At 38.2% G+C, this 26,860-nt stretch overlaps 1 protein-coding gene across 1 annotated transcript; it reads right to left on the bottom strand.

The window, feature by feature from the left end:
* Positions 1-12,475: 12,475 nt before the first annotated feature.
* Positions 12,476-14,081, bottom strand: bhlhe23 (basic helix-loop-helix family, member e23). Its single transcript, XM_036591524.1, has one exon. It carries the CDS (start codon positions 13,802-13,804, stop codon positions 13,052-13,054), a length of 753 nt encoding a protein of 250 aa, XP_036447417.1. The 5' UTR covers positions 13,805-14,081; the 3' UTR covers positions 12,476-13,051.
* Positions 14,082-26,860: the final 12,779 nt, after the last annotated feature.

The raw sequence follows: 26,860 nt of genomic DNA, 5'->3' as shown, positions 1-26,860 counted from the left end.
CTTGGCTTACCCAATGACACAGATTAGAGCGTTGTCAGGGAGATTAGTAATTCAGCATGGACACCTAAAGACCTGAAGGGGAGGGAGTCATTAAGTCATGTTAGTGTGGCTGCCCGTGTCTCTCTCCTCTCATGTCAGACATCTTACAGCGACTGTACATCACCAGTCAGCCTCTACAACGCAGGGGCAACGACACAAAGACTTATTCAGGTCGTAATGAAGTGGCTTAATGAAACCAGTGCCCTTGAAAGTTCTTCATCAATCCCTCCCCTCCTCCCTTCCTCCTCCCCGTCTTTCTCTCTCTCTCTCTCTCTCTCTCTCTCTCTCTCTCTCTCTCTTTCTCTCTGTCCTCTCTCTCTCGCTCCCTGTCAGCTGAGCCACGTGCCAGCTCTATATTAATTAAAGCCAGCATTTCCTAAAGTACTTAAGTGAGGCGCTCTTATTGATAATGAGCAGGTTTAAAGGAGCGCCGTCCCTCCACAATGACTTTTTAAACCGGCCTTATTAAGCAGAAAATTACGCCCAAATCAGCCTACAAGCCCCTCATTAAAAGCCACTGATCCTTGGCCGGCCGCTCGCGCGCGCGCTTTTAATTAGGAGCGCGCGAGCGCCGCCACCGCGCTCGGCGTCATTAATCTTTCGCCTTTGATGGTACGCGCGAAGCCCCGACCCTGCTCACCGGAACACGGCGCGAGCGCCAGAGTCATCAACTCAGCACGGAGAAAAAAAATCTTAAATAAATCTCAGATATATTTGATTGAAGTGGACAGAGAGAGAGAGAGATGGAGAAAGAGAGAGAGAGAGAGAGAGAGAGAGAGAGAGAGAGATGGAGAGAGGGAGAGTCTGAACAGCTGCAACACCTAAAAAATCGTTTTGCGAAATAACGTATAATTATCATTCTACAAAAACTAAATTCCAAAAGTTGTTCCTCCACATAGCTCAATAAACGTGTTATTATATGTTTGCAACGCTTATAAAATCAATTGACAATAGATTTGAAATACTACGATAAATCAGATTAAAAACATAATATAAAAAAGAATTTTCAGGTTGCAAGAAATCAAGTTTAAGGGATATTTCTGTACTTTTGCTAATGCTAATTGCTGCTAAAAGCTGCTGCCGGTAGGGACGCTCATTCCCACCATGCTGAAGAGAAAAAATGACCTCTGTTCTTTTTCTTCTTCTCTGGAAACAGAGTGTTAAAATATAGCGTCTTGAAATATTGACTCATTTTCTCAAAACATTGACGTAGAGTCTTGTAATGAACGTACTTTCTCGAAATATTGACTTGGTATCTCGAAATAATGACTTAGTTTCTCAGACTATTGATTTAGCATCTCGAAATAATGGTTTATTATCTCGAAATATTGACTTAGTATCTCAATACAACGGCTTGTTATCCTTAAATACTTGTTTAATGTCTCAAAATATTTACTTGCCGTCTTGAAATGACTCATTTTCTCACAATTTTAATGCAGTATCTTTAAATGATGACTTCCTCAAAATATTGACTTAGTATCTCAAAATAATGGCTTGTTATCTCGAATATTTGACCTAGCATCTTAAAATAATGGCGTGTTATCTCGAAATATTTGCTTAGTGTCTCGAAATGATGTCTTGTTTTCGTTAAATATTTATTTAGCATCTTGACTTATTTTCTGAAAATTTTAATGCAGTATCTCAAAATAATGACTTGCTGTCTCAAAATATTGACTTAGTATCTCAAAATAATGGTTTGTTGTCTTGAATATTTGACCTAGCATCTTAAAATAATGACTTACTTTCTCAAAATATTGATTTAGTATCTTGTAATGACTCATTTTCTCACAATTTTGATACAGTATCTCAAAAATTATGACTTACTTGATTAAAATATTGACTTAGTATCTCAAAATAATGGCTTGTTTTCTCAAATATTTGACTTAGTATCCAGATACAGTGGCTTATTACCTTGAAATATTTGCTTAGTGTCTCAAAATATTGTCTTGATATCTCAGAATTCTCTCCTAATTTTGATGTAGCATCTCAAAATGATGACTTTCTCAAAATATTGACTTGATATCTCAGAATAATGGCTTACTATGTCAAATATTTAACTTAGCATCTCAAATATTTAACTTAGCATCTCAAAATATTGACTTATTTTCTCAAAATATTATTTCAAAATATTTGCTTATTGTCTCGACATAATGTCTCATTTCTTCGAAATATTTACTTTGCATCTTGAAACGACTTATTTTCCCAAATTTTTGACTTAGTATCTCAAAATAACAGCTTGTTATCAGAAATATTTGACTTAGGATCTATGAACTTATGCTTGACTTTGACTTATCGTCTCACAATCATGACTAATTTTCTTGAAATATTGGCTTGCTATGTTAAAATGACTTATTTTCTCAAAAAATGAGTTACAATGTCACAATAATGACTTTCATAATAATCACTTATTATCCTTGAAGAATTACTTTCTTTCTTGGAAATTAATCAGTATTTTGACACAGTAATAGTATCTCAAAATCTTGAGAAAACAAGTCTTTATTTTGTGATATTGAGTCAATGTTTTTGACATACTAATGTCAGAAGGAGCTAAAGGGAAATTGTTTTTTCATATTAAAACAAAGAAGATTTCTCCTCATGAGGAACAGCTAAATATCCACACAATGTCATCTGTTAGACTGGGTCCCAACAAAGAGATCAGTGGACACACACTCACACTGCAGAGAGTGAGATGCTTTAATCTGCTGAGTTTATCAGGCGTTGCAGTGGAGCACACCTCTGTCTGCCTGTCAGAATCCTGCGCGCATGGAGGATTATGGATGGCCAATTACATCGCTTTTGGCATTAATTAATGACGTTAACCATCTCCCCCTGCTCCCTACAAAACAGGCTCTCCCCTCAGCTGCTCCAGGAGAGCCCAGCCAGACAGAGGGGGCTTACACTGCGCTCTGTGCTCTGTGTGTGTGTTAGTCTGCAGTTATGTGTCTCAGTAAACAAATTCAGTGAGTGCACATGTCTGCTTGTATATGAACACGAGTACCAGCGCACATTCATTTGTGTGGCTGTGTGAGTGGTTTGGGGGCTGGGGTGGGGGGCCGCGCTCCTGCTTATAACTGTGAATGCCCTCGGGGAGGAAGGGAAATGGGACTGAACTGGTGTGCGTCTCTTTTCTGTCCCCCTTTCCCTCCTGTCATCCTCCCAAAGTTCCCCACCAGTTTGGCGTCTGAGGGCCATTACAGAGATTAGGCTGCAGAACTGGACTGGCTGCCCTGCGTGTCATCTCACATACACTGTCAAACCCGGGAGATAGCCATGGCGCTCTCTCACACTCTCTTTATCTCTCTTTATCATCTCTCCATCTTTATGCATTTCCTTCTCCTTTGCTCTGTTTCTCTTTCCTTGCCCTACTGTGAATATTTACTGTTACAATAGCTGATGAGACAAAACAGTTGTATTTAGACAAAAGAGAGTCAAGTTCATTTCTGTTCTGCTCGATGCCTCATCTTCTTTTCTTTTCTTTTCTTTTCTTTTCTTTTGTAGTCATTTCTCTTCTCTTCTCCTCTCGTCCGTTCTCTTCTTCTCTCATCTTTTCTGTTCTTTTTTCTCTTCTCGTCTTTTCTTCTTTTCTTTCATTTTCTCTTATCTTCTCTGCTCATTTTCTCTCTTCTTGCCTTTTGTTTTCTCTGCTTGTTTGTTCTTTTCTTTACTCCTCTTTTCAACTTATCCCATCTCGTCTTTCAGCCTTTTTTCTTTTCTCTTCTGTTCTTTTTCCTTATTACCTTCACTTCTCCTCTGTTCTACTCTTTTCTCTTTTCTTCTCTCCTCTTCTCTTGTTGATCTTGTTCACTTCATTTTTCCTTTCCTTTTTCTTCTCTGCCCTTCTGTCTTCTCTTCTCTTTTCTTCTCTTCTCATTTATTCTTCACTTCTCCTCTATTGTCTTTTCTTGACTTTTCTTCTCTCCTCCTTTTGTCTCTCGTCTGCTGTTCAATTCTCTCTTATTGTCTTTCCATCTTCATGTTTCTTCTTTTCTCTGCCTCGTCTCTTCTCTTCTTAGTTATTCTTCACTTCTCTCATTTCTTCTCTACTTTGCTTTGTGTCTATTCTCTTCTTTTTATGTCTCTTCTCTTTTCTTCCCCCTTCTCCTTTTGCCTCTTCTCTTCTCTTCTCTTCTCTTCTCTTCTCTTCTCTTCTCTTCTCTTCTCTTCTTTTCATGTCTGTTATGCTCCTTTCATGTAATTTATCTTCTCTTATCTTCTCGCTTTTTCTCTACTCTTTTCTTCCTTTTTGTCTCTTCCAGTTTGTTCATCACTTCTCCTCTCCTCTTATTTCTTTTCTTTTTTCATTTCTCTTCATGTCTATTCTTTTCATGTCTCTTCTCTTCTCTTCTATCCATAACTTTTCTCTTCTCTTTCTTCTTCTCATTTATTCTTCTCTTCTCTAATGTCTCTTTGCTTATCTTCTCATTTATTCTTTAATTCTCCTCTTTTATCTTCTCTTCTCATTTTTCTCTTCTCTTCTTATGTTTTCTTCACCTCTCCGCTATTGTCTTTTCTTCATGTCTCTTCTCTTCGGATTTCTATCTACGTTTCTTATTTATTCTTATCTCCCTTTCTCTTCTCTTCTCTTCTCTTCTCTTCTCTTCTCTTCTCTTCTCTTCTCTTCTCATTTATTCATTTCTTGTTTATTCTTCTCTTCTCTTTTTGTCTCTTCTCTTTTGTCTCTACTCTTTTTGTCTCTTCACTTTTTGTCTCTACTTCTTTTGTCTCATTCCTCTTTTAAAAACTCTTCTTCTCTTCTCTCCTCTTCTCTTCTCTTCTCTTCTCTTCTCTTCTCTTCTCTTCTCTTCTCTTCTCTCGATCTAATGTAGTTCTCTCAGACAGTGTGCTGTGTTTTAAATATGTGGTGTCAGTTGCCTTGTGGCAATGGGTGGAAGCCGGCCTGCCTGCCATTGTGGGGTGGGTTTGCAGGCATACATGTAGAAACACACACACACACAAACACACACACACACACAAACACACACACACACACACACACACACACACACACACACACACACACACACACACACACACACACTCCATGTCTGATTAGAATAACGAAGCTCCATTCCCGACCAATCCTGCCCCGCTCTCCCTCACGTCTGCCTGAATCACATGGCTGCTCGGAACCAACTGACTTAGCCTCTCATCGCATCAGACAAACTGGGCCGCAGGGAGGGGGGCGGCGATGATGTCACTGAGCCACTGGAGGGGCTTTCCTCTTTATTGAGCCGCAGGGACGCACCCCTCAAACACACACAGACAGTCATACAGGACCAGTCTCATAAAGACACCAGTTAGCCCCTTAAAGCACATTCACACACGGCTGTACTCTTCACATGGAGAAATGCTCAGCTGCAAGGTCCACATCAACCAGTACGTTATGTGCACTGGCACTCATGCATCCCACTCTCTCTGCACCCTGACAATGTCTGGACAGAGAAAATACATACACATATGCTTGTTTTATTACTATGACATACATAACTATGTCACATTTGTATGTACGTCTCAGGCATCTGATGAAATGAGTAAGTAAAGCCGTTTGTTTGGTTGGAAAACACTTAGAATAAAATAAATACAAATAAACAAAATACTGTGATGGTCTATTGTATATTTGCTTAGCCACTTCCAAACTTCTCAAGTCCATCAGTCCTTCATTAAATTAATAAGGTGCTGCTAATGGAATTTAACCAATCAGAAGTCAGGAAACCAACCTGTGTTTTTAACTGTATTCTTTTAACTAAGGTAATTTTTTTTTTAAATGAAAAAAAAAACCTTAGGTTTTATTGTATTTAATTTTATATGTGTTTATTCTAATATAATGTTATAATAGCGCTCTTAAAAAGAAGCCTTGACAACATAATATAAACTCTACAACTTAGAAGTTGGTTGCATTTTCTGCCACTCATGGTCCCCGTATCCCAAGCAGATTCAGTGATGTTGAGGTCTGGACTCTGGAGTGGTCAGCCCATTGTTCTGAGAACACCACCAGCTTCTTTGATTGATTTATAACCTTTTTGTCTTTTTTGTCCATTTACTTTTTCTCAGTGAGGCTTCTTGACAGTTACACATCCTTTCAGACCCACAGCGCTGAGTCGTCTTCTTACAGTGGAAGGATGGACAGAAACACCTGTGGATTTTTTCAGATCTGAAGCCAGAGTGGAGCTTGATTTTCTCCTTCATCACTCAGACATGACAGCTTAAGTACTGTTTATCTCATGGTGACAGGGTTGGGCAGTCATGGGCTGAAGGTTAGGGAACCAGCCCTGTGACTGGAAGGTTGCCGGTTTGATCCCCTCAGCTGACAGTCCATGACTGAAGTGCCCTTGAGCAAGGCACCTAACCCCCAATTGCTCCCGGGCGCCATGGATAGGGCTGCCTACCGCTCCGGGCAAGTGTGCTCACTGCCCCCTAGTGTGTGTGTTCACTAGTGTGCATGTATGTGGGTGTTTCACTGCACGGATGGGTTAAATGGGGAGGTCTAATTCCATAGTGTGCAAACATAGTTGGCTGATGGTTCTCAATTCAAATTCAATTCAATTGTTGGTCTACAAAGTCTTACAGGTTGTTGGGAATCTCATTGTGTGTGCATCTTTTAGTATTTTTTAAAACTTATTTTTTCCACTTAATTTCGTTTCCTTACACAAAAGTGGATTATCTTGTATCTAATCGCTGCAAAAATCTCCGGAAAAATTAAATAAATAAAGCATGGTTTCTAACTTTTTCGCCAAAAAATAATGCTCGGTTAAAAACTCTTAAGCTCAGTAACCAGAAGCAAATCTTTTGCTTCTTTTACTTTGTCAAACAAAAGCTGTGTCTTTATAGGGACTTCCCCACATTGTTTCAATGTTTATGTTTTTCATCATCCTGGGGACATTTGGGTCCTACAAAGCCTTAAATACATGTCCACAAATGCACCCACACACACATACACCCACACACTGAAACACTTATACACGCAAACTATACACAAAATAAACATACATAAAATAGGCAGAAGACCCCCCACACACACAAACACACTACCAACCCCAAGTGACTGTAGATTCCAGAGGCCTCAGCTGTAGCCTGCATGTGTTCCACAGTGCAGCAGCAGCAGCAGCAGGCCGCCCCCGTCTCTCCGCCGGCTCTACCGGCCCGCGCTAAACAAGTAATGACTCTCAGCAGCGCTGTCAGAAGCGCTCGCCACAGTCCGCCACTTAAGGGCATATGTTTCCCTCTTTCCATCAGTCGCCTGCGAACAGCGACAAACACACACACACACACATACACAGCAGAGGCTTCCAGCTACAGCGATCCTGTAGAACAGGAGGCTTAAAGGCTCTGAGATGGAAAAGATGACTGAAAATGCAGCGAAGACTCAGTGTGGAAAGTATGCTTGAAGCACTTTTACACACCAAAACTGCTTTAAAATGTGGTTTTAATGCTTATGAGGTGTACTTCTTGGTAGGTTTAGCTTGATAGTGTGGTAAAAGGAGAATGACATTTAAGCAAGCAATTGATTATTAGATAAGGTACATATAGACTGAAGTGCCTTAATTACAGTCACTCCAGGTAGGCTATTAATTGGGGACACTTTAAGAAAGTTGTTTATTCCAAATTTAAGTGATGCTGCCTACTGTATTGTTTTAATAGGCTTGTTAAATTAAAAAGTCAATTGTAGTGGTGAATTAAAAAGAAGAATGGCTTTGTCATTCAGGGCCTGTGATACACATGTCCCATAAGACCATGTATCTTACTAATCTACCTTACCATGTAACGCATCTTAATATTATCATATTACACTCTAATTGTACCATACTACCTTGTATTATACCATATTATAATTACCATATGACAGACGGTGCCAGACTACTACGCAAAAACACTGTCTTACAGTACCATATAGCACACTGTACCTTATTACTACAAAACCACTGTACTATACTACCATGTAATACACTGTCACATATTACTATATTACACCAGAGTACTATCTAACACACTGTAGCAAACTACTATGGTACCATCATGCCACATTATATAGCACACAGTAAAACATTATCATATAACACACTGTACCATACTACCATATTACACACTGTAGCATATTACCATATTACACACTGTGCCATATTACACGCTGTACCATATTACACACTGTGCCATGTTACCATATTACACACTGTGCCATATTACACGCTGTACCATATTACAGGTTGTACCATATTACATGCTGTACCATATTACACTGTGCCATATTACCATATTACATGCTGTACCATATTACACACTGTACCATATTACACACTGTGCCATATTACACGCTGTACCATATTACACACTGTGCCATATTACCATATTACATGCTGTACCGTATTACACTGTGCCATATTACCATATTATATGCTGCACCAAATTACACACTATGCTATATTACCATATTACACGCTGTGCCATATTACCATATTACACACTGTGCCATATTACATGCTGTACTATATTGTCAAATTATAAACTGTACCATATTAACATATAACACACTGTACCATATTACCATATTACACACTCTACCATATTACACTCTGTGCCATATTACCATATTACACTCTGTGCCATATTACCATATTACACGCTGTACCATATTACCATATTACATACTGTACCGTATTACCATATTACACACTGTGCCATATTACCATATTACATACTGTACCATATTACCATATTACACGCTGTACCATATTATCTTATTACATGCTGTACTATATTATCAAATTATAAACTGTACCATATTAACATATAACACGCTGTACCATATTACCATATTACATACTGTACCATATTAACATATAACACACTGTACCATATTACCATGTAACACACTGTACCATGTTATCATGTTACATGCTATACCACATTACCATATTACACGCTGTACCATATTACCATATTACATACTGTACCATATTACCATATTACACGCTGTACCATATTACCATATTACATACTGTACCCTATTAACATATAACACACTGTACCATATTACCATATTACATACTGTACCCTATTAACATATAACACACTGTACCATATTACCATATTACATACTGTACCCTATTAACATATAACACACTGTACCATATTACCATGTAACACACTGTACCATATTATCATGTTACATGCCATACCACATTACCATATTAGACGCTGTACCATATTACCATTTAACACACTGTACCATATTACCATATAACACTGTGCAATATTACCATATTATACAGTGTACTATTTTACCATATTATACACTGTATCATATTGCCCTATAATGCACTGAGCCATATTACCATATTACACACTGTACCTTATAATACACTGTAGTATGTTACCATATTATACACTGTATCATATTATGCAGTGTACTATATTACCATATAAAACACTGTAGCATTTTACTGGGTCATAACACTTGAAATCACCCTAGTAAGGTCAGCACATGCAGACAGTTTAGAGTGATATGCAAGCTAAAAGAAGAATGAAAATTAAGCAATTTGATTGCTAAACAAATATATATTGAATCACCTTATCTGGAGCGCTTCGTAGTTGATTCAATAGGAGCTCAACAAGTACACTCTCTTCACAATCACAAAATAAAGGTTCCTAAAAGGTTCTTACTTTCTATGTTTGTTTCTAGGAAAAACCTTTAATTGGTTGAGAATAGTTACATTATGTGGAACTTCTTTGAACAGACAGTTCTTCATACTCACACATCTCATTTACTGACATGATTCTTTAAAGACAGATAATAATTCTGGAAAGAACTAAAAGGGAACAGTTGTTCTTCTATTGCATCACTGAAAAACACTTTTTTGACACTGTCATTTTTGAAGATCATTTCGATTTATGCAAATGCAGCTTCATCTGCCCCTTGTGCCCCAGACTTTAAGGGTAAATTCCACCAATGTTGCTACATTTCTGCATGATTAAACCGTTGAAATGTAAAGAAAGTCATTCAGAGCAGTTTGATGTGAAACGTTTCATTCAAGAGAAGATTGCAGAGTCATAATTGTTCACAAATGCAGTGACAGGAACTAGACATCCGAAGTGTTTAATGCCTCTAAAAGCTCAGAAAGTTACCAGGTGAAATGGTTATGAATTCATTGCCTGATGCCCGAGAGACTGTTAGTTTTAAGAGGAAGTTTTGGCTGAAATTTTATTTTTTCATTCATTCATGACAGAGAGGTTCATGTGGGCCATTGACAGACAAAATAGTCTCCAAATAAAATATTTAGTTTCATATTTACCACTAATTTACCATTACCATTATTACAATAAGACCTTGCATGGGTGAAGACATATGTAGGTTCACTGGTTGTTTTGGACAGTAAATAAAATGGCTATAATGGCAAAGTTTGTAGACCTCGTGACCCCCGGTTCCTATCACCATCTTTGAGTTGAACCACTTCACATCAAACCACTCTGAATAAGTCTGTTCACATTTCATTTACTTTTTGAATCCATAGCAAAACAAATTGCAATTATATGAGGAGTGTAATACAATAAATTTTTCAAGTGGTTATAAAAAATGTCTGGATGCTGTGGGCAAACATGGTGAATCTCACGTCAGCTCATAAACCTGCAGGCTTACTGTTAAGTTGTAAACCTTAAAATGTTTTATGTAGCAACTACTGTGAAAGAAATATGGATTTTAAGATTTAAGAAGTTTAATTAAATTGCAAAGCAAACAATAATAATGCTAATAATAATAAGGAATGAAAGATTTAAAAAATCCTACACTTTTGAATGAAATGCAGCAAAATGGCTAATGCTGATTAAACAGCTTCACTGTTAATGAGCTCAGCTGGTGGAGTCTAACAGTGAATGAATCCAACACTGTGAGAGAATTTAATGCTGTAAAAGTAACTCAACACTTGTTAATTCATCACTGTAAGTGTTCAGTCAGCGCTGAGGATAAAATGCAAAATAAACAAATAATTAAATGCATTTATTTTATCCTTGTATTTATTTTTTTGTTTTTTCATTTCTTTTGGTTCAAGTAAAAAAAGAGCAGGGGCAGTTGGGTGCAGGCCTCAGCGGGCGTGTATGTGTATGTGTGTGTGTGTGTGTGTGTGTGTGTGTGTGTGTGTGTGTGTGTGTGTGTGTGTGTGTATTTCGCTGCTCTGTCCGGCGCATCAGCAGTCTGGAGGAGACAGGCGCTGAAATCGCGTTAATAAGAGGAGCGGGTGTGTGTGTGTGTGAGCAGGCAGGACCAGCGGCCTGGACACACAGACGCTCACACACACACACACACACACACACACACACACACACACACAGAGCAGACTCATTTAAGAGATTTACATCATACCTGTTCAGAATCACAACAAATCAGCCACCAACACCTGAGAAAGACCCAAAAGCAGCGCGCGCTCAGAGCGAAGGACGCATCCACTGAGAGCGCTGAAGATTTGCTCCCATACAGCAGATATTATGAATATGAGTCTGTCTGCGCAGCGCATTCATCTGGCTCAACTAAGACTCCATGTCATTGTTTACAGTGTAATAAAACATGGTCTGTGGTTCAGTTGTGTCCAGTGGGACACCAACACCGCTGCTGTCCTTACGTTTGGGTCTTTAGCATTTTGTGTCTGTATATTTATGCGCAACAACTGGACACATTATAGTCACATAACATCCAAGTCAGTGACGGAGTGAAATTATAAATATTTTTTTTTTCCTTAAAAAAATTCAAATCAGAAATCAGAGTGTAATTATTTTATTGGACAGGCCAATTCCAACTGGACTACAATGGCCTACACGTGTCCAGACTGCCCTTCTTCTTCTTCTTCTTCTTCGCTTTTAATACCACAAATACAAAGAATCTAAGATTCTGCGCCTAACACGAGCGCGTGAAGAACAAAGCGAGAGCAACTCTTCAAAGAGAGAAAAAAGAAAGAACGAGTCGTCACTGCTCATAGATAATGTTTTAATTATAAAGACGTATAAACAATATATGAAACTCATGTAGCAACAAGACCAAACGCTTCGCCACTTCAGGCTTTTATCAAGTAGTTTTCTTCACAGTTGTACAATACAATCAAGTGAATTGTGCAAGAATATGTCCAGAATCATCTTCAGAGGCCAACAACTTGGAAATGTGTTACACAGCGTTTTGTCCACAGAGAGCACTGACAGAAGAGAGAGAGAGAGAGAGAGAGAGAGAGAGAGAGAGAGAGAGAGTTTAGAGACTTTAGAGCTTCTCCCACTCATGTCTGACTGCTGATGGCGGAATATACATGAGAAATCAAATCTGTGGGCCGTTTTTTGTTCGTCGTCATTGCTGAATGTTGCATAGTTCACCAATAATACACACTAAATTTCTAGAAGGGGAGAAAATTCGGACTGAGGGTCGCAATGACACCCTTTGCAAGCTGTGAGCGACTCAGAGTAGAAGTCCAGAGGGACCAAAAATGAACATGCACTCCAATGCAATCCAGTAAATCACACACTGGTAACAATTTGTTTGAGCTTAGTTTGAGGAGAGAGGAGAGAAAGCAGTGGAACTGGGGGGAATTTAAAGCAGGGTGGGTTCAGGTATTACGGGCCATCAGGTCATACAGGATGGTGCGTTAAATGGGACATACGTCATAGGCCTTGAACGCTAAAGCCGCTCTTTTCTTCTGTTTCTCGCGCTTCATTTCTTTGCCTGTTCAGTTTCGCTCATCGAGAAGGTTTACAATAACGCAGACCCGCTGAATTCAGAATAAATAAGAGTGTTTTATTCTCTGATGACCCAGAAGACCTGAATCCACTCTACACTGTGGCTCTCAGTCCACACAGACATTATTTTTTACATCATCTGGTAAATCTGGATATAACACCGCAGTTAGTTAAACACGCTGTAGGATTATGCGTCTTCTTTTCTTTCCCAACGAAATCTGATGTTCAAGCGCGCGGTAGTGGAGTACAGAGCGCGCGGCGGGCTCTCTCTACAAGTTCAGTTCCGCGCCCCTCCCGCCCGCGCGCGCAGTCAAGGCTTGTCTCCGCAGTGTTTGAAGAGGCTCGCGGGCGAGCCCGGGTACGCGCACTTCTCGGCGCAGCTGGCCAGCGCCGCGCCCGTGAACGGGTACACGGCGGCCTGTCCGAAGGGCGCGAGCGCGGGCGCCACGGGCGACGACGTGACCGCCTGGCCCTGGTTGAGGTAGGCCACGAGCCGGCGCATCTCCTCGAGCGCCTGCGCCTGCATCAGGATGTAGTTCTTGGCGAGCAGCAGCGTGGCGATCTTGGACAGTTTGCGCACGGACGGGCTGTGCGCGTAGGGGATGACGGCGCGCAGGCCGTCCAGCGCGTCGTTCAGGTCGTGCATGCGCCGCCGCTCGCGCGCGTTGATGCTCAGCCGCAGCGAGCGCTGCTCCTTGGGCTTCTTGGCGAGCGCGCCGCCCGCGCGCTTCTCGTCGCCGTCGTGTCCGCCGTGGCCGTCCAGGTGGCCGTCGCCGTGCACGTCGTGGAAAGCGGGGCTCCTCTTGCGCGCGTCCAGCTCGAAGCCGTCGTCGTCGTCGCTCGTGTGCTCGCCGCCGCTCTCGCCCGCTTTGGCCGCCCGCGCGGACAGGAAGTCAGCTGCGGCCGCGGCGGCGGCGGCGGGAGCGAGAGGGTAGCAGCGCGCGGGGCTTTCAGCACCACGGCCGGCGCCGAAAGCGAGCGCGGACTGGCCGTAGCGCTGCGTGAGGTCCAGCAGCGCGTCGCCGCTGATCGACTTCAGCAGGTTCTCCTCTCGGGCGTTCATCGCAACCAGAAGAGCGCGAGCTCAGAGTGGCGAAACAAACAAAAACAACAAAACAAACAGAGCAAACTTCCTCCCTCCTCCGCGTTCCGAGGCTTTTCCCGAACACTTTGCGCGCTCCTCTCTCCTCCTCTCCCTCGCCGAACTCCTCAGGAAGAAAAGAAGAAGAAGAAAAAAAAAAAACAGCTCGAGCCTTCACTGCTCGCCGCCGCCTCTTTTCGACGCAGACGCCCGTCTATAACGCACGCGCGCACTGTTTCGGACGCCTCGTCCCTCTCCCGGACCGGCGCGCGCGCGTCTCCGTGCTGCCGTGGTTATGTATGTATATGTGTGTGTATGTGTGCGTGTGTGTGTGTAAATGTATGAGTGTGTGTGGGCTCCCCGCGCCGCGTCTCGCCCTCCGCCCTGGGCAGATTGTGACTCGCGCTTCCGCCCCGCGCGCGAGTTAGTAGAAGCGCTAGGGGCCCCCGCGGGATTCTCCTGCCGTCCAATCAGGACGGAGCTTTAATTAAGAGGATTATGAACGGGTTTGCTCTTAATTTCAACAGCAATAATCATAATTGCTGCACGCGACTAACTACGATTGTGTCATAAACTGTCTGAAAAAGTCAGGCGTTTAAATAATATCAAGCAGATGGGCTCATTCAGACATCCAGAGACATCAAAACTGGAGTTTAGGTTTTAAAACAGTACCAAGTATAATCCGTGATCGAAAAACACTGACATACTATGTTTATTAAAGGTTTTCAGACAAATATCCCGTGTTTAATGCGATCTTACAGTGTTGAATTAATACAGTGTTTACATGAACCCTGTTGGACACAACTGAACACTGTAAGAGTGAATTCAACGCTGTAATAATGAAACCAACACTAAAGGAGTCAATTTAACAATAAAAGAGTCAATTTAACACTACAAAAATGAAACCAGCACTAAAAGAGTGAATTCAACACTATAAGAATGGAATCAACATAGTAAGAGTGAATTAAACACTATGAGAACGAAAACAACAATAAGAGTGAGTTCAAGACTATAAAAACAAAACCAACGCTTAAAGAGTGAATTCAAGACTATAAGAAGGAAACCAACACTAAAAGAGTACAGTCAACACTAAAAGAGTGGATTAAACACTATAAAAATGAAATCAACACAGTAAGAGTGAATTCAACACTATAAGAATGAAACCAACAATGTAAGTGTGAGTTCAACACTTTGAGAATGAAACCAACACTTAAAGAGTAAATCCAAGACTATAAGAAGAAAATCAACACTAAAAGAGTGATTTCAACACCATAAGTATCAAACCAACACTACAGAAGTAAATTCAACACTAAAAGAGTGGAGTTAACACTACACAAATGAAAACAACACAGTAAGAGTAAGTACAACACAATATAAGAACGAAACCAATTCAGTAAGAGTGAATTCAACACTAAGAATGAACTCAATACTAAGAGTGAATTCAACACTATAAGACTGAAGTTAACACAGTAAGAGTGAATTCAACACTAAGAATTAAATCAACACTAAGCGTGAATTCAACACTCTAAGAATGGAATCAACACTAAGAGTGAATTCAACACCATGAGAATGAAATCAACATAATAAGACTGAATTCAACACTAAGAATAAAATCAACACAGTAAGAGTGATTTCAACACTATATGAATGATACAAATAGAGTGAATTCAACACTATAAGAAAAAAAACAACACCAAAAGAGTGATTTTCCACACTACATAAATGAAATCAACACTAAAAGAGTGATTTCAACACTATAAGAAAGAAATCAACACTATGAGTGATTTCAACACTATAAGAAAGAAACCCACACCAAAAGAGTGATTTCAACACTATAAGAAAGAAATCAGCACTGAGTAATTTCAACACTATGAGAAAGAAATCAGCACTAAAAGAGTGATTAACACTATAAGAAAGAAACCAACACTAAAAGAGTTATTTTCAACACTATAAATGAAATCAACACTAAGAGTGATTTCAACACTATAAGAAAGAAACCCACACCAAAAGAGTGATTTTCAACACTATAAGAAAGAAACCAACACTAAAAGAGTGATTTCAACACTATAAGAAAGAAACCAAAACTGAAAGAGTGATTTCAACACCATAAGTATCAAACCAACACTACAGAAGTAAATTTAACACTAAAAGAGTGGAGTTAATAATACATAAATGAAAACAACACAGTAAGAGTAAACTCAACACTAAGAATGAACTCAATACTAAGAGTGAATTCAACACTATAAGACTGAAGTTAACACAGTAAGAGTGAATTCAACACTACAAGAATGAAATCAACCATGTAAGAGTAAATTCAATAGAATAAGAATGAAACCAACACAATAAGACTGAATTCAATACTAAGAATAAAATCAACACAGTAAGAGTGATTTCAACACTATATGAATGATACAAATAGAGTGAATTCAACACTTTAAGAATGAAACCAACACTAAAAGTGATTTTCAAAACTATATGAATGAAATCAACACTATGAATGAAATCAACACTATGAATGAAATCAACACTATGAATGAAATCAACACAGTAAGAGTGATTTCAACACTATATGAATTAAACCAACATTAAAAGTGTAAATCCAATATTATAGAAATTAAATCAACACCAAAACTGATTGTCAACACTATATAAATGAAATCAACACTAAAAGAGTTATTTCAACACTATAAGAAAGAAACCAACATTAAAAGAGTGATTTCAACACTATAAGAAAGAAACCAACACTAAAAGACTGATTTTAACACTATAAGAAAGAAACCAACACTAAAAGAGTGATTTTCAACACTATATAAATGAAATCAACACTAAAAGAGTGATTTCAACACTATAAGATAGAAATCAACACTATGAGTGATTTCAACACTATGAGAAAGAAACCCACACCAAAAGAGTGATTTCAACACTATAAGAAAGAAATCAACACTAAAAGAGTGATTTTCAACACTATAAGAAAGAAACCAACACTGAAAGAGTGATTTTAATACTTTAAGAAAGAAACTGACACTAAAATAGTGAAATCAACACTGTAAGAGTGAATTCAACACTATAAATGAACACCGTAAGAGTAAATACAACACAGGGTCAATTCAACACAATATGAGTGAAATCAATACTATAAGAGTGAGTTCAATTCGACGGAAACCAACACTGTAAAAATGGTTTCTGCAAGAATGAAATCAACACAGTAAGAAAGAATTCAAAACTTGTCAGAATTACTTCAACACTTTGAGATGTTCAGTCAACACTGAAGATTTTGCCGTGTATGCACATGTAATGATTTAAACTCTGGCAAAGCCTGTTGGGAAAAGGCCTAGATTTCAGACTCATTAATGATCACTGTGTAGCCTTTTGCACAGTTGTCCGCTTTACAGTGAAGCATAATCCCAAATATGACAGTTTCATAATTTCCTGTGAGATGGGCCTCTGTTGCGGTGAAATGGAGGTGAGGAGCTGGAGGATGAACACAGCGTTACGGAACCGTGCAGTGGACGTGCTGTGGCTCTAATCTCATCAGTTGGACCGAGCCCAAACTGAGGCTTAAATGTGCCGGGCCCGAAGCAGGCAGTGCTGGCTTTGCAATATTTCTGCAGTATTTTTGGAATATTACTCATGCATTTGAGAAAGAGGCGTGACGTCTGCAGATGGATCTAAAGCCATCGGCCTAACAAACACAATTAGACGTACCAGCTGTAATTAGATCAGGAGGACCACCGAGTCCCATAGATATGAACTTCATTAAAGTACTGCCACACTGTGGTCATTTTGTGGCGTTACAGCACTGAACTGTGTAGAGCTTTTTACAGAACTAGTGCAAACTGCAACCCCACAGTCCAAAAAAAACCTATATGTATATAAAAAACGTAATTATTAATTCCTAAGATATTTACAAGGATTATGTTATGATCTGTTTTAAGGCATTTACTGAGATAGCAAAAAGCTAAATATATACAAAATAATCCTTTATAGGGTGCTTTCTATTGGGAACCAACCCTAATCCCTAAACTACTGAAAATAATGCTTACATTTTTTTTGTTGCTTTCTTTTCTTTTAAACTGAAGTTGAAACATTTTGATTTATCATTAGTTAAATTTTTAAATAAAAAAAAGTTGATGTCAAAAATGCTGTCCTTACTGAAACACAAAGAGTTTAGTCCATAAGCGGAGCCTTATTTTAGCCACTCCCCTGCATTTCAGAACAGAAAGTGAGACTGCATCCCTGACCATCATGGCCACATGGTGAGCAGTTAGATCTCACTGTTTTGAAGTAAATGTGTCCTAAAGTCTGAAAATCAGTCATTCAAATCTGTAACTACTGAAACACATATTTTCATTTGTGTTTTTTGTTTTAATGAAAAATATTATGATTTTACGTGTGCACAACTGATCAATGTTGTGTTTGAACATGTAGTGGCTAGAATTATGGAGTTCTGCTCAAAATTAGCTAAAATAGTCACCACCGAAACAGTGACTACCAAAACATTTGGTCGCGTTCTGATTGTTTTGGTAGTGACAAAGTGGAAAGTTTAATCATTGTTTTAATAAATTAAACACAATTAAGGCATAGAGAGACATAAAGCAAAAGGATTTTAGTACAAAGTCCAAGTCAATTAAAATGAATAAAATGTGATTTCAACTTTGACTTTCAATATTCATGGATTTCAGTATTCACTCTGAATAGTCAACCTTGAGGTATACTTCTATAAATGCAACATACAAGTAATTTATTTTATTTAGAAGAAGTAATACGTTTAACTAATATTCTGTATGATATTGCTTATTAATAATTTAGAATTCTGGTAAATACGTATTGAGCTCAATACACTTACACAGGCAGCTGTCTAAGCCCTGTATTGGAATTAGAGTTCATTCATACACTCTTAGACTTAAAGAACAACAGACATTGCTCCACCCACAAGTTCATTCTTTCCTAAGCCTGGCTATATTGTATGGGATGTATAGGCTAAGATTAGTATGTGGGCAAATTCGTGGTCGGTTCTGTAAGCTTGCCCACCCTCACAGCAGTTGCTACAACAGAACGCATTTGTGAGTGTAGCATGTATTACTTTTATCACCAATCATTCATGAGCACTGACTGCCACTAGTGTTTATTTCCCTCACCCATTAGCATCACTACAGCCTTTGGTAAAGTTTGTAAAGAGTACTGGCTATAGGAAGCTATACTATGCTGGCTAACCTGTTACAGAATCATCATATAACTGTAGCACTAACCAGGTAAACTAACAATTTAGTCAGCTAACTGGCCTCTTGAAACAATGCTAACAAGAATGCTAATGCGTCATTCTACAGAAACGTCCACTTTTTTATCTATCCATAGGAGTCACTGTTGTCACTGATAGTCATTGGTGTTACGCATAAGAAAGGTAACACCAGAGACATTTTTAATGAAAAATCCATTTTACAAAATGGCTGCTACAGAGCATCAAACCACATGTTGTCAATCATTAAATATCCACTGTAATTTAATCCATTTGTATTCTATTTCTTCACAATGACCTTAGAATACAGTAGGTCACACCAGTGACTTCAACTAAAAGCTTCATATGAAATCATGAGCTAAATGAGAAAATCTCTGATAACTGAAAGACACAGTGGACTCACCATGTGCTTTTCTTTATAGATCCTCAGAAAATAGGTAAAAGGAAGTCGAGTGATGTCATCAGTGTGATTTTTATTATGCAGTAACACCAGTGACACGACTCCTGGGGACAACAACTTTCATTATATATTTTATAATATTTATTTGGCATTTCATGGTCATGTATAGATTATTGCAGTTAAAATTGCAGAAAAACATGTTTTTTACACCAAAACATGGCATCAGCCTTCACACATGACTGTGAGGACGAGCTCTTCTGTGGTGCTTGGAATTCTAGATAGTTGATTTAAAAACCAATATTGCTAAATTGAGGCTCAAGAAGGTGTAATTGTTAAAATAACCTATTGTTTTATTTTAAAATATAAAAAAATTGTAACTCTAACATGTTTTTCAAGTGTAATATATCTGTAAACGCTAGGGACACAAAAATGGACGTTTCCATAGAATGACTCTAAACTTTAAATACCCTCAAATCTACCAATTCACAATTTATATACAGAGTAATTTATACTCAGAGCTAAATAGTTTGCTAATCTATTAATACTTTTAATTTAAAAAAAAAGCTGTAAAGTGACCATCAACATATAGACAGCTGCAAAATTATTAGTACCCTTGGAAAAGATAGGTTAAAAAAAGATCAATGTCTGGTTAATTAGCTTAACTTCACACTGAAAATGAGAGAAATGTAACATTTGGTAACAAATGGAGTAAATTTAGTCTAAGATGACAAAAGCCATGTGCACAAAAAACACAATTATTGATTTTAGCACCTTGTAGAACTGCTTTTTGTCAACATTACAACAATGAATCTTCTTCTCGTGAGTCTTTGTCTAATACTTGATGAAATTAAAGGACAAAGACAGGAAGCTAAGAACACTCCTGAGCACAGAATCTCTCCAAACCCTCCAGGCTCTTAGCTCGTCTCCTTTGGACTCTCCTCTTCCACTCACCACACAGGCTTTCGGTCAGGGAACTGGGATGGCCATGTCAAAAGCTAGATTTTATGGTCAATAAATCATTTTTGTTTGCATTTGGACATTTTGTCTCACTGGAAGATCCAAACATGACCCAAAGGTAGCTAGAATTTTTATTTTAAATCTCCTGGTACTTCATAGAGTCCCTAAAGCTGTGTATCCTAAGAAGTGTCCCAGGACCTTTGGAGAAAAAAGTGATCCAAAACATCACAGATCCTCCACCATACTTACAAGTATATATTAGGTTCTTTTCTGCATAAGCATCATTATTTTAATGCCAAACTCATCTTGATTGTTTGTCACCAAAAAGCTCTAATTTTTGTCTCATATGACCTCAGAAATGGTTCCAAAGTTCCATTAGTATGTAATGAACACCAGCCACTTTCATATGTGGTTACATAAAAGAAAATACTTTTTTTCTGGCAAATTATTTCCCAAATAATGTTTTGGAACAGAGTGGGATCTAATTGCAGTTTTGGAAATTGGTGACCTAAAAATGCTACTATCTTCCACAAATCTCGAACCATCCTTGGAGAAATTTTGTCTCTTAATCATCCTCCTTACTGTGAGTCAGAATAAGATTAACATGCTTTCTCTTCCAGGCAGGTTCACTACAGTGCAGGTTGTTTTAAACTACTTCATTATTGCCCTAACAGGGGATATGGACATTTTCAGATGTGTAGTTTTTTTTGTGATATCCTGTTGTCTGATTCATACATTTCAATTGTGTATTCTCTAGTCTTCTCCATGCTGATGAATGACTAAGGGAATTTGGCCTATGTGACCTCAGTAAAAGGGAAAGCCATGGATGGCTGCTAAAGAGTTCTTGAGTACTCAGATGGACTTAAATAAGTGAACTATAAATAAGAATATGATTCATTCACAATTTGTTTATAAGAATTTCAAAGGGTGCTGTATAACTGTGACAAAACCTCTCCATTTTTGTCATGTTTCATTTTTTCATGTAATTTGAAAAAGGCAGTTGCCTTTTATATTGTGTCAAAATTTCATGATGAACAGACCAACAGAAATGGTGCAAAATTACTTGGAAAACAGTATTTCTCCATTTACTTCCATTAAAAGTTTTTCTTTGTCCTGTAAAGTTACCTTTTTTTGTTCCAGAAGCAACAATGTGTGGTTAAATAAATGTTTTTGATATTTTCTTCGACTAAATTTGCTTCAGTTAAACGACGGAACTAAATCACCACAAAGACATGGTTTTAGCTATCCTTACCAAGGGTGCCAATAATTATGGAGCTGATTGTAATTAAAGTCATAAATAAAAGTGTTTACATTTTTCTGAGAAAATATAGTAAAACACTGTACACTGTATATAGTTGCATGAATGCATATATAGTTCATGAATGGAGTTTTTCTTTTTTCCCTCATAAATACTTGTCATTGCATTGCATGGTGGGATTACCTTGATGATTAAGGACACATATGGTGTCGCTTTAGAATTCAGCCAAAATCTGATACCTTAGTAGGAAGCAAATGCAAAGTTTAAATTTAGGAATTGATACAACATTCATGTCAGGGATTTGTAGCGTTTGATAGCTTAGAGGCCGTGAGTTACTGCGATTTTATCACAGGGAAGGGTGTTCTTAAGCACAACGCTTTAGAAAACAGCAGCCAACACAAAATGTAATAAAAATTCTTCAGAAAATAATTGATTATTAATCATAATCGACATATATTATAGTAGTATGTTATCATTGCCAAGCAATCATGAATTGCTGAATGAAGAGAACGTTCTGTCACCCATCGCTGCATATTGCTGTCATTTTATGAACTTTTTAACTTTTTGTCGTATAACAATGAACATATGATAACACGGCACTGTTCAAATGAAAAACAATCGCTTATAAGTACTTTTTGGTCATTAAATTACCACTGCAAGTATTTAGCATGAAACCAGCGGCGCTGCTCTTATTGTGTTAAGGCTGAATCTCAATCAGCTCCCTGCTCCCTATAAAGTGCACTATGTAGGTGCAAAATACAGCTAAGAAATAATCATTTGGGATTCAGACACAACCACACTCAATAAATTAGGCACTATTTGGCTGTAGAGGCTAGAATTTCTAAACCTTCATAGCTAACACACTAGCTAGGGAATACGGAGCCATTTGGGATTCAACCTGGGTTTGATGCTACTTGTGTCTGAGACTCGAACATTTCAAGCATGTAAGACATAAAAGTGACATTGTTTAGACTTTCATATTGCTGTTTTACAGTTAATCATATTGTAAGTGCTTTAATTCAAGCCTGTGATATTAATGATGGAGCTGTTTAGGCTGTTTGCTATTTTTCAGCCTGTTAGCTGACCAGCCTAGTTCTAGTTAAGAACATAAATTGCCAGCCTCTCAGTTTAAACAAAAAACACGTTCTTACTTCATCAACACACAAGGTGGTGCCTGCAATCAGCATTACAGTCAAAGATTAATCAATTAAATGCACAAGGATTTTTCGTACTGTGGCACAGTAATACAGAGCTCAGTCACTGTAAGCGATCATAGGTGTGCATATATATTGTGGTTTTTCAACGGCTTCGAACACAGCTCAGCCAATCAGATTTTAGGACCGGAACCATCTGTTTTACAAATTAGATGTTGAAACACTGTTGAAACACTAGTGAGGTCAGTGTCAACTAATGTTGTATGATTAGTTCTGGATCACAAACTCCACTCCAAATCACTCCAGAGAACACAGTTCCACTGCCCCACAGCCCAATGTGGGAGAACTCTATGCCCCTCTAGCAAATGCCTGACAGTGGGCACTGTGACCTTAGGCCACCAATGCGCCTAACAAGAGCCTAAACCGATATTTAAAATTGAACATTCTGACAGAAAAAAAGAATTTATGAGGCAACATTCACAAAAATTAATTGCACTGACATTGCTTTTTTTTTAAAAGGACATTATATAAACTGTGTGTGCACAGTGAACACATCTGTCAGCAATGGGTTCACCTTAAGTCGCTGAATTCCCAAATTTGAAGAGATGTCTGGATACTTTGAGCATATAGTGTAACTCATTAGCTATAGAGACAAACTTTGCTAGGATGATTCTTCTCTATTTGTGAATTGTCTGAAATAAGATGCTAAAGCAAGAGTTTTGACCCATAACAAAGCACATGCTGAACCAATAGAACAGAATTAATTGAGACCCAAAAAAAGAGAATTAGCCCTTAGGACCCGGAGAAAAAAACAGTAGGTCACTTTTAGCCTTCATAACTTCAGAACGGTTTAAGATACAAACATGACCCGCATATCAGGACATTCAGCACACCCGCCCCTAACTAGCAAGCATGACGTCATCGAGCTGTGATGTCAGCATCAGTGAGAAAATCACCTAAAATCCTGATATTATTGCTCTGCCGTTTGGCCTTCATATTCCAACAAAGGGTTAAAACAGCGACATGATTCACACATCAGGTCACTCATCAGACTCTGCCCTTACAATCCACAGTGATTTCATCCACCTGTGAGCATCCATCAGCCAGAGATTCAGCTCCAAAATCACCCAAACCCACTCGCTACTGTTATATTACATCTCTGCTTTTAGCCTTCATATTATAAACAAAGGGCTTGTAGTTTACTTTAAAAACCTTGAAAATATCTGATATTAAACATGCAGCTCAATTTGTAATTAAAAATAAAGCCTGTCTCACTGTGTATCAGAGTTTTAGCACTGAGCATGAATCCAAGAGGACAGAAAATCAATAAAAAAACATGTCCGCCTCATGCTAATTGTTTATTTTTACTCATAATAACCAATAGAATGAATCACCATCAAAATTATTGCACTTTCAGCTCACAGACACTTCAGACTAACAATTTCTGAAAAGATAACTACAACTGCACTTGTTTTCAAGATCTCTAGGTGCTAGATACATTTTTGATCAGAAATGACCAAAATTCATCAAGATATCAAATTTCTGTTAGAATTTACATGTCAAACAATGGCATAACTGAGTAGCCCAGGGTCTCCTGAAAATAACAACATATGGCATGTGTTACTGTCACATGTAAATACTTTATAATTGGAATTGTAATTAACCCAAAAAATACCATACCAAATTTTAGGTTTCTGAGGGTTAGAAAATAAATGTTTGACTGAAATGGAAATTTGTAAAACGTAGTGATAATAAAAGCATTATCACTTGAAAATGCTTGACTAAATGAAACTAATTTGTCAACTCAACTAATTTTTTTCAAATTCTGAGGATTTGATTGCAAGGCGCAGCATTTCGCTGTTGTCTGAAGAAAACCTCATATCTCTAAAATTATAACTTTACAGGAGAAGGAAAAAACATACTTTACTTTTAATGTAAGTCAATGGAACCAGACTTTTTCCAAGTCATTTTGGGCCGTTTCTTTTAGTCCATTCATCATGAAGTTTACACACAATGTAAAGAACAACAGGCATTTTCAAATGATGCCAAAAACTGGAAAACGACAAAAATATCTAAAAAGTTGAAGCATCGAAGTGGAAGCAGCAAAATATTCTTATGTAAGATGATAAAGTATATCTGTAGGTCTTAGTTTGTGCAGAATTAACAAAAAGGTCTTTTTAGTGATGGGTGTTTTTTTTTTTTCTCAGGTGATCCTGCCATCTCATAAACCTGGGACTGTGCCTAAAAGTAGGTCACAGTGTTAAATCTAATTGTGTGGTTTCAAGCTGGAGCATTTTAAACAGGTTTGTAATGACTTTGAGCAAACCAAATGGAAAAGTCTACTGTTGGTCTGTTTACAATCAATCAATGTGTTGCGTAACCACTGAGGATTCTATTGGACATGGTGTCATTAATTCTGCATGTCCCAGGGTTAAAGGCCAGGAGGACGCTTGGAATCCATGTAATGACCTGTGGACTGGTAGTCTATCTATAGTAGGGAGATGGGTCGATTTTTGTTGGTTTTTCTATTCTGCTTTAATATCTTATGATTGGTTGAAATAATGACACAAGCTAGTCAATTACATTTTAGAAAATATATAGTATCAGACGCTCAGCTTTATGATTACTTAAGCATTGCACTTCACATCTGAATAATGAGGCTGTACATCTCTATAATTTTATGTTTAAACTGAGTTCACTTTAATGTTACAACAGTCTTATAATAGCCTCCTCCAGTATTTATGAATTTAGGCAACAAAACTACAGAGCTTTTTTCAGTTGAGTATTGAAGTAATGGCTTCTGGAACTGACTGCTGAAAATGAAAGATGGTATGCTGATTGATGCTGGACGTACTAAGAGGTTCCACTTAGTTTTATAGAAGAATTCAGTATTTGTTTTTAGTAATTAAAAATATTTACCCAAAAATACAATGCAGTTTTGCATGAGGGTGAATTATACTTCATATGTTTGCATGTTTCACACAGCAGAGGACGCCATTGCACAATAACTCTAGCTGTATGCCTGTAATGTGAGCTAAGCTGGACGCTGCTGCAGGACTCTAGCAGTGCAGTCTGGTAGAGAATCCATTGAAGTACATATGAGGAAACAGCTAAACTGAATAAATCTGAATATTATGCCAGCTGCTAGTCTCAAAGAAACTCATTCAGTATTGATGTGAAATGGTTAATTGTAGAGAAATTTACAGACTCTATTCTCTAATTTGCAGACACCATCTACAGTCATGGTGATAGTGGGGTTGCAATGTCTCAAATGCAAATGTAAGCATTTTTTTTTACTATCCAAAATATGTAAAGGACCTACATGTGTTCTGGACTTTTTATTATGTCGTGTTGACAATGGCAAAATTGTGGTAAAACTCAAAAACACTATTCTGCCTTACACTCTCAGAAAAAAAGGTAGCAAACTGTCACTGAGGCAGCTCCCCTCTTGTCAATGGGGTGGGACCCTCAAAGGTACATCTCAGCACCTTTAGTCAGGGAACATAACTGTACCATAATCTACTGAAATGATGTTTTCTAAGTTGTACTGACTCCACACACCCCGTCTCGTCTCCAGACTTTTTATTTTGTTGTTCTGTTTTAAATCATTCGGTTATGAAAAGGTACAAATACGAACTTTTCACCTTAAAAAACTTATTTAAGGTTCACAATTGGACCTTAAAACCACTGTTATACCTTTGAGGGAACATTTACATTGTTTGTACCTTAATGAACAAAAAATGTACCTGCACAGAACCTTAATTTCTAACAGTGTGCAGCACATTTCATGCCTGTCCACCCTGAATGCATATTAAAATGAACTTTTTTTAATGATCATTTCAATCTATTGTAAAACAAAGTTTCAAGCATCAAGCAACATATTTGTGAACGCTTTCTGAGAGGGAGCTTTTAGATGAATTAAACACTGCTGACGTCTGGTTCCTATCACCACCACTGTCAACAAATCTGAAATTTTGAAAAAATGAGTGAATTTCCCTGTTAAGTCTCATTTAAAGTTATCGCTACCCAACTC

This window comes from Colossoma macropomum, unplaced genomic scaffold (genome assembly GCF_904425465.1).
Source record: "Colossoma macropomum unplaced genomic scaffold, Colossoma_macropomum, whole genome shotgun sequence".
NCBI lineage: Eukaryota > Metazoa > Chordata > Actinopteri > Characiformes > Serrasalmidae > Colossoma > Colossoma macropomum.
Note: the sequence above shows the minus strand (reverse complement) of the source record. Positions and strands in the feature narration are given on the sequence as shown.

What these genes read in the sequence shown, in the direction of transcription:
- bhlhe23 (XM_036591524.1), bottom strand. Translation starts at nt 13,804, where the DNA reads ATGAACGCCCGAGAGGAGAACCTGCTGAAGTCGATCAGCGGCGACGCG.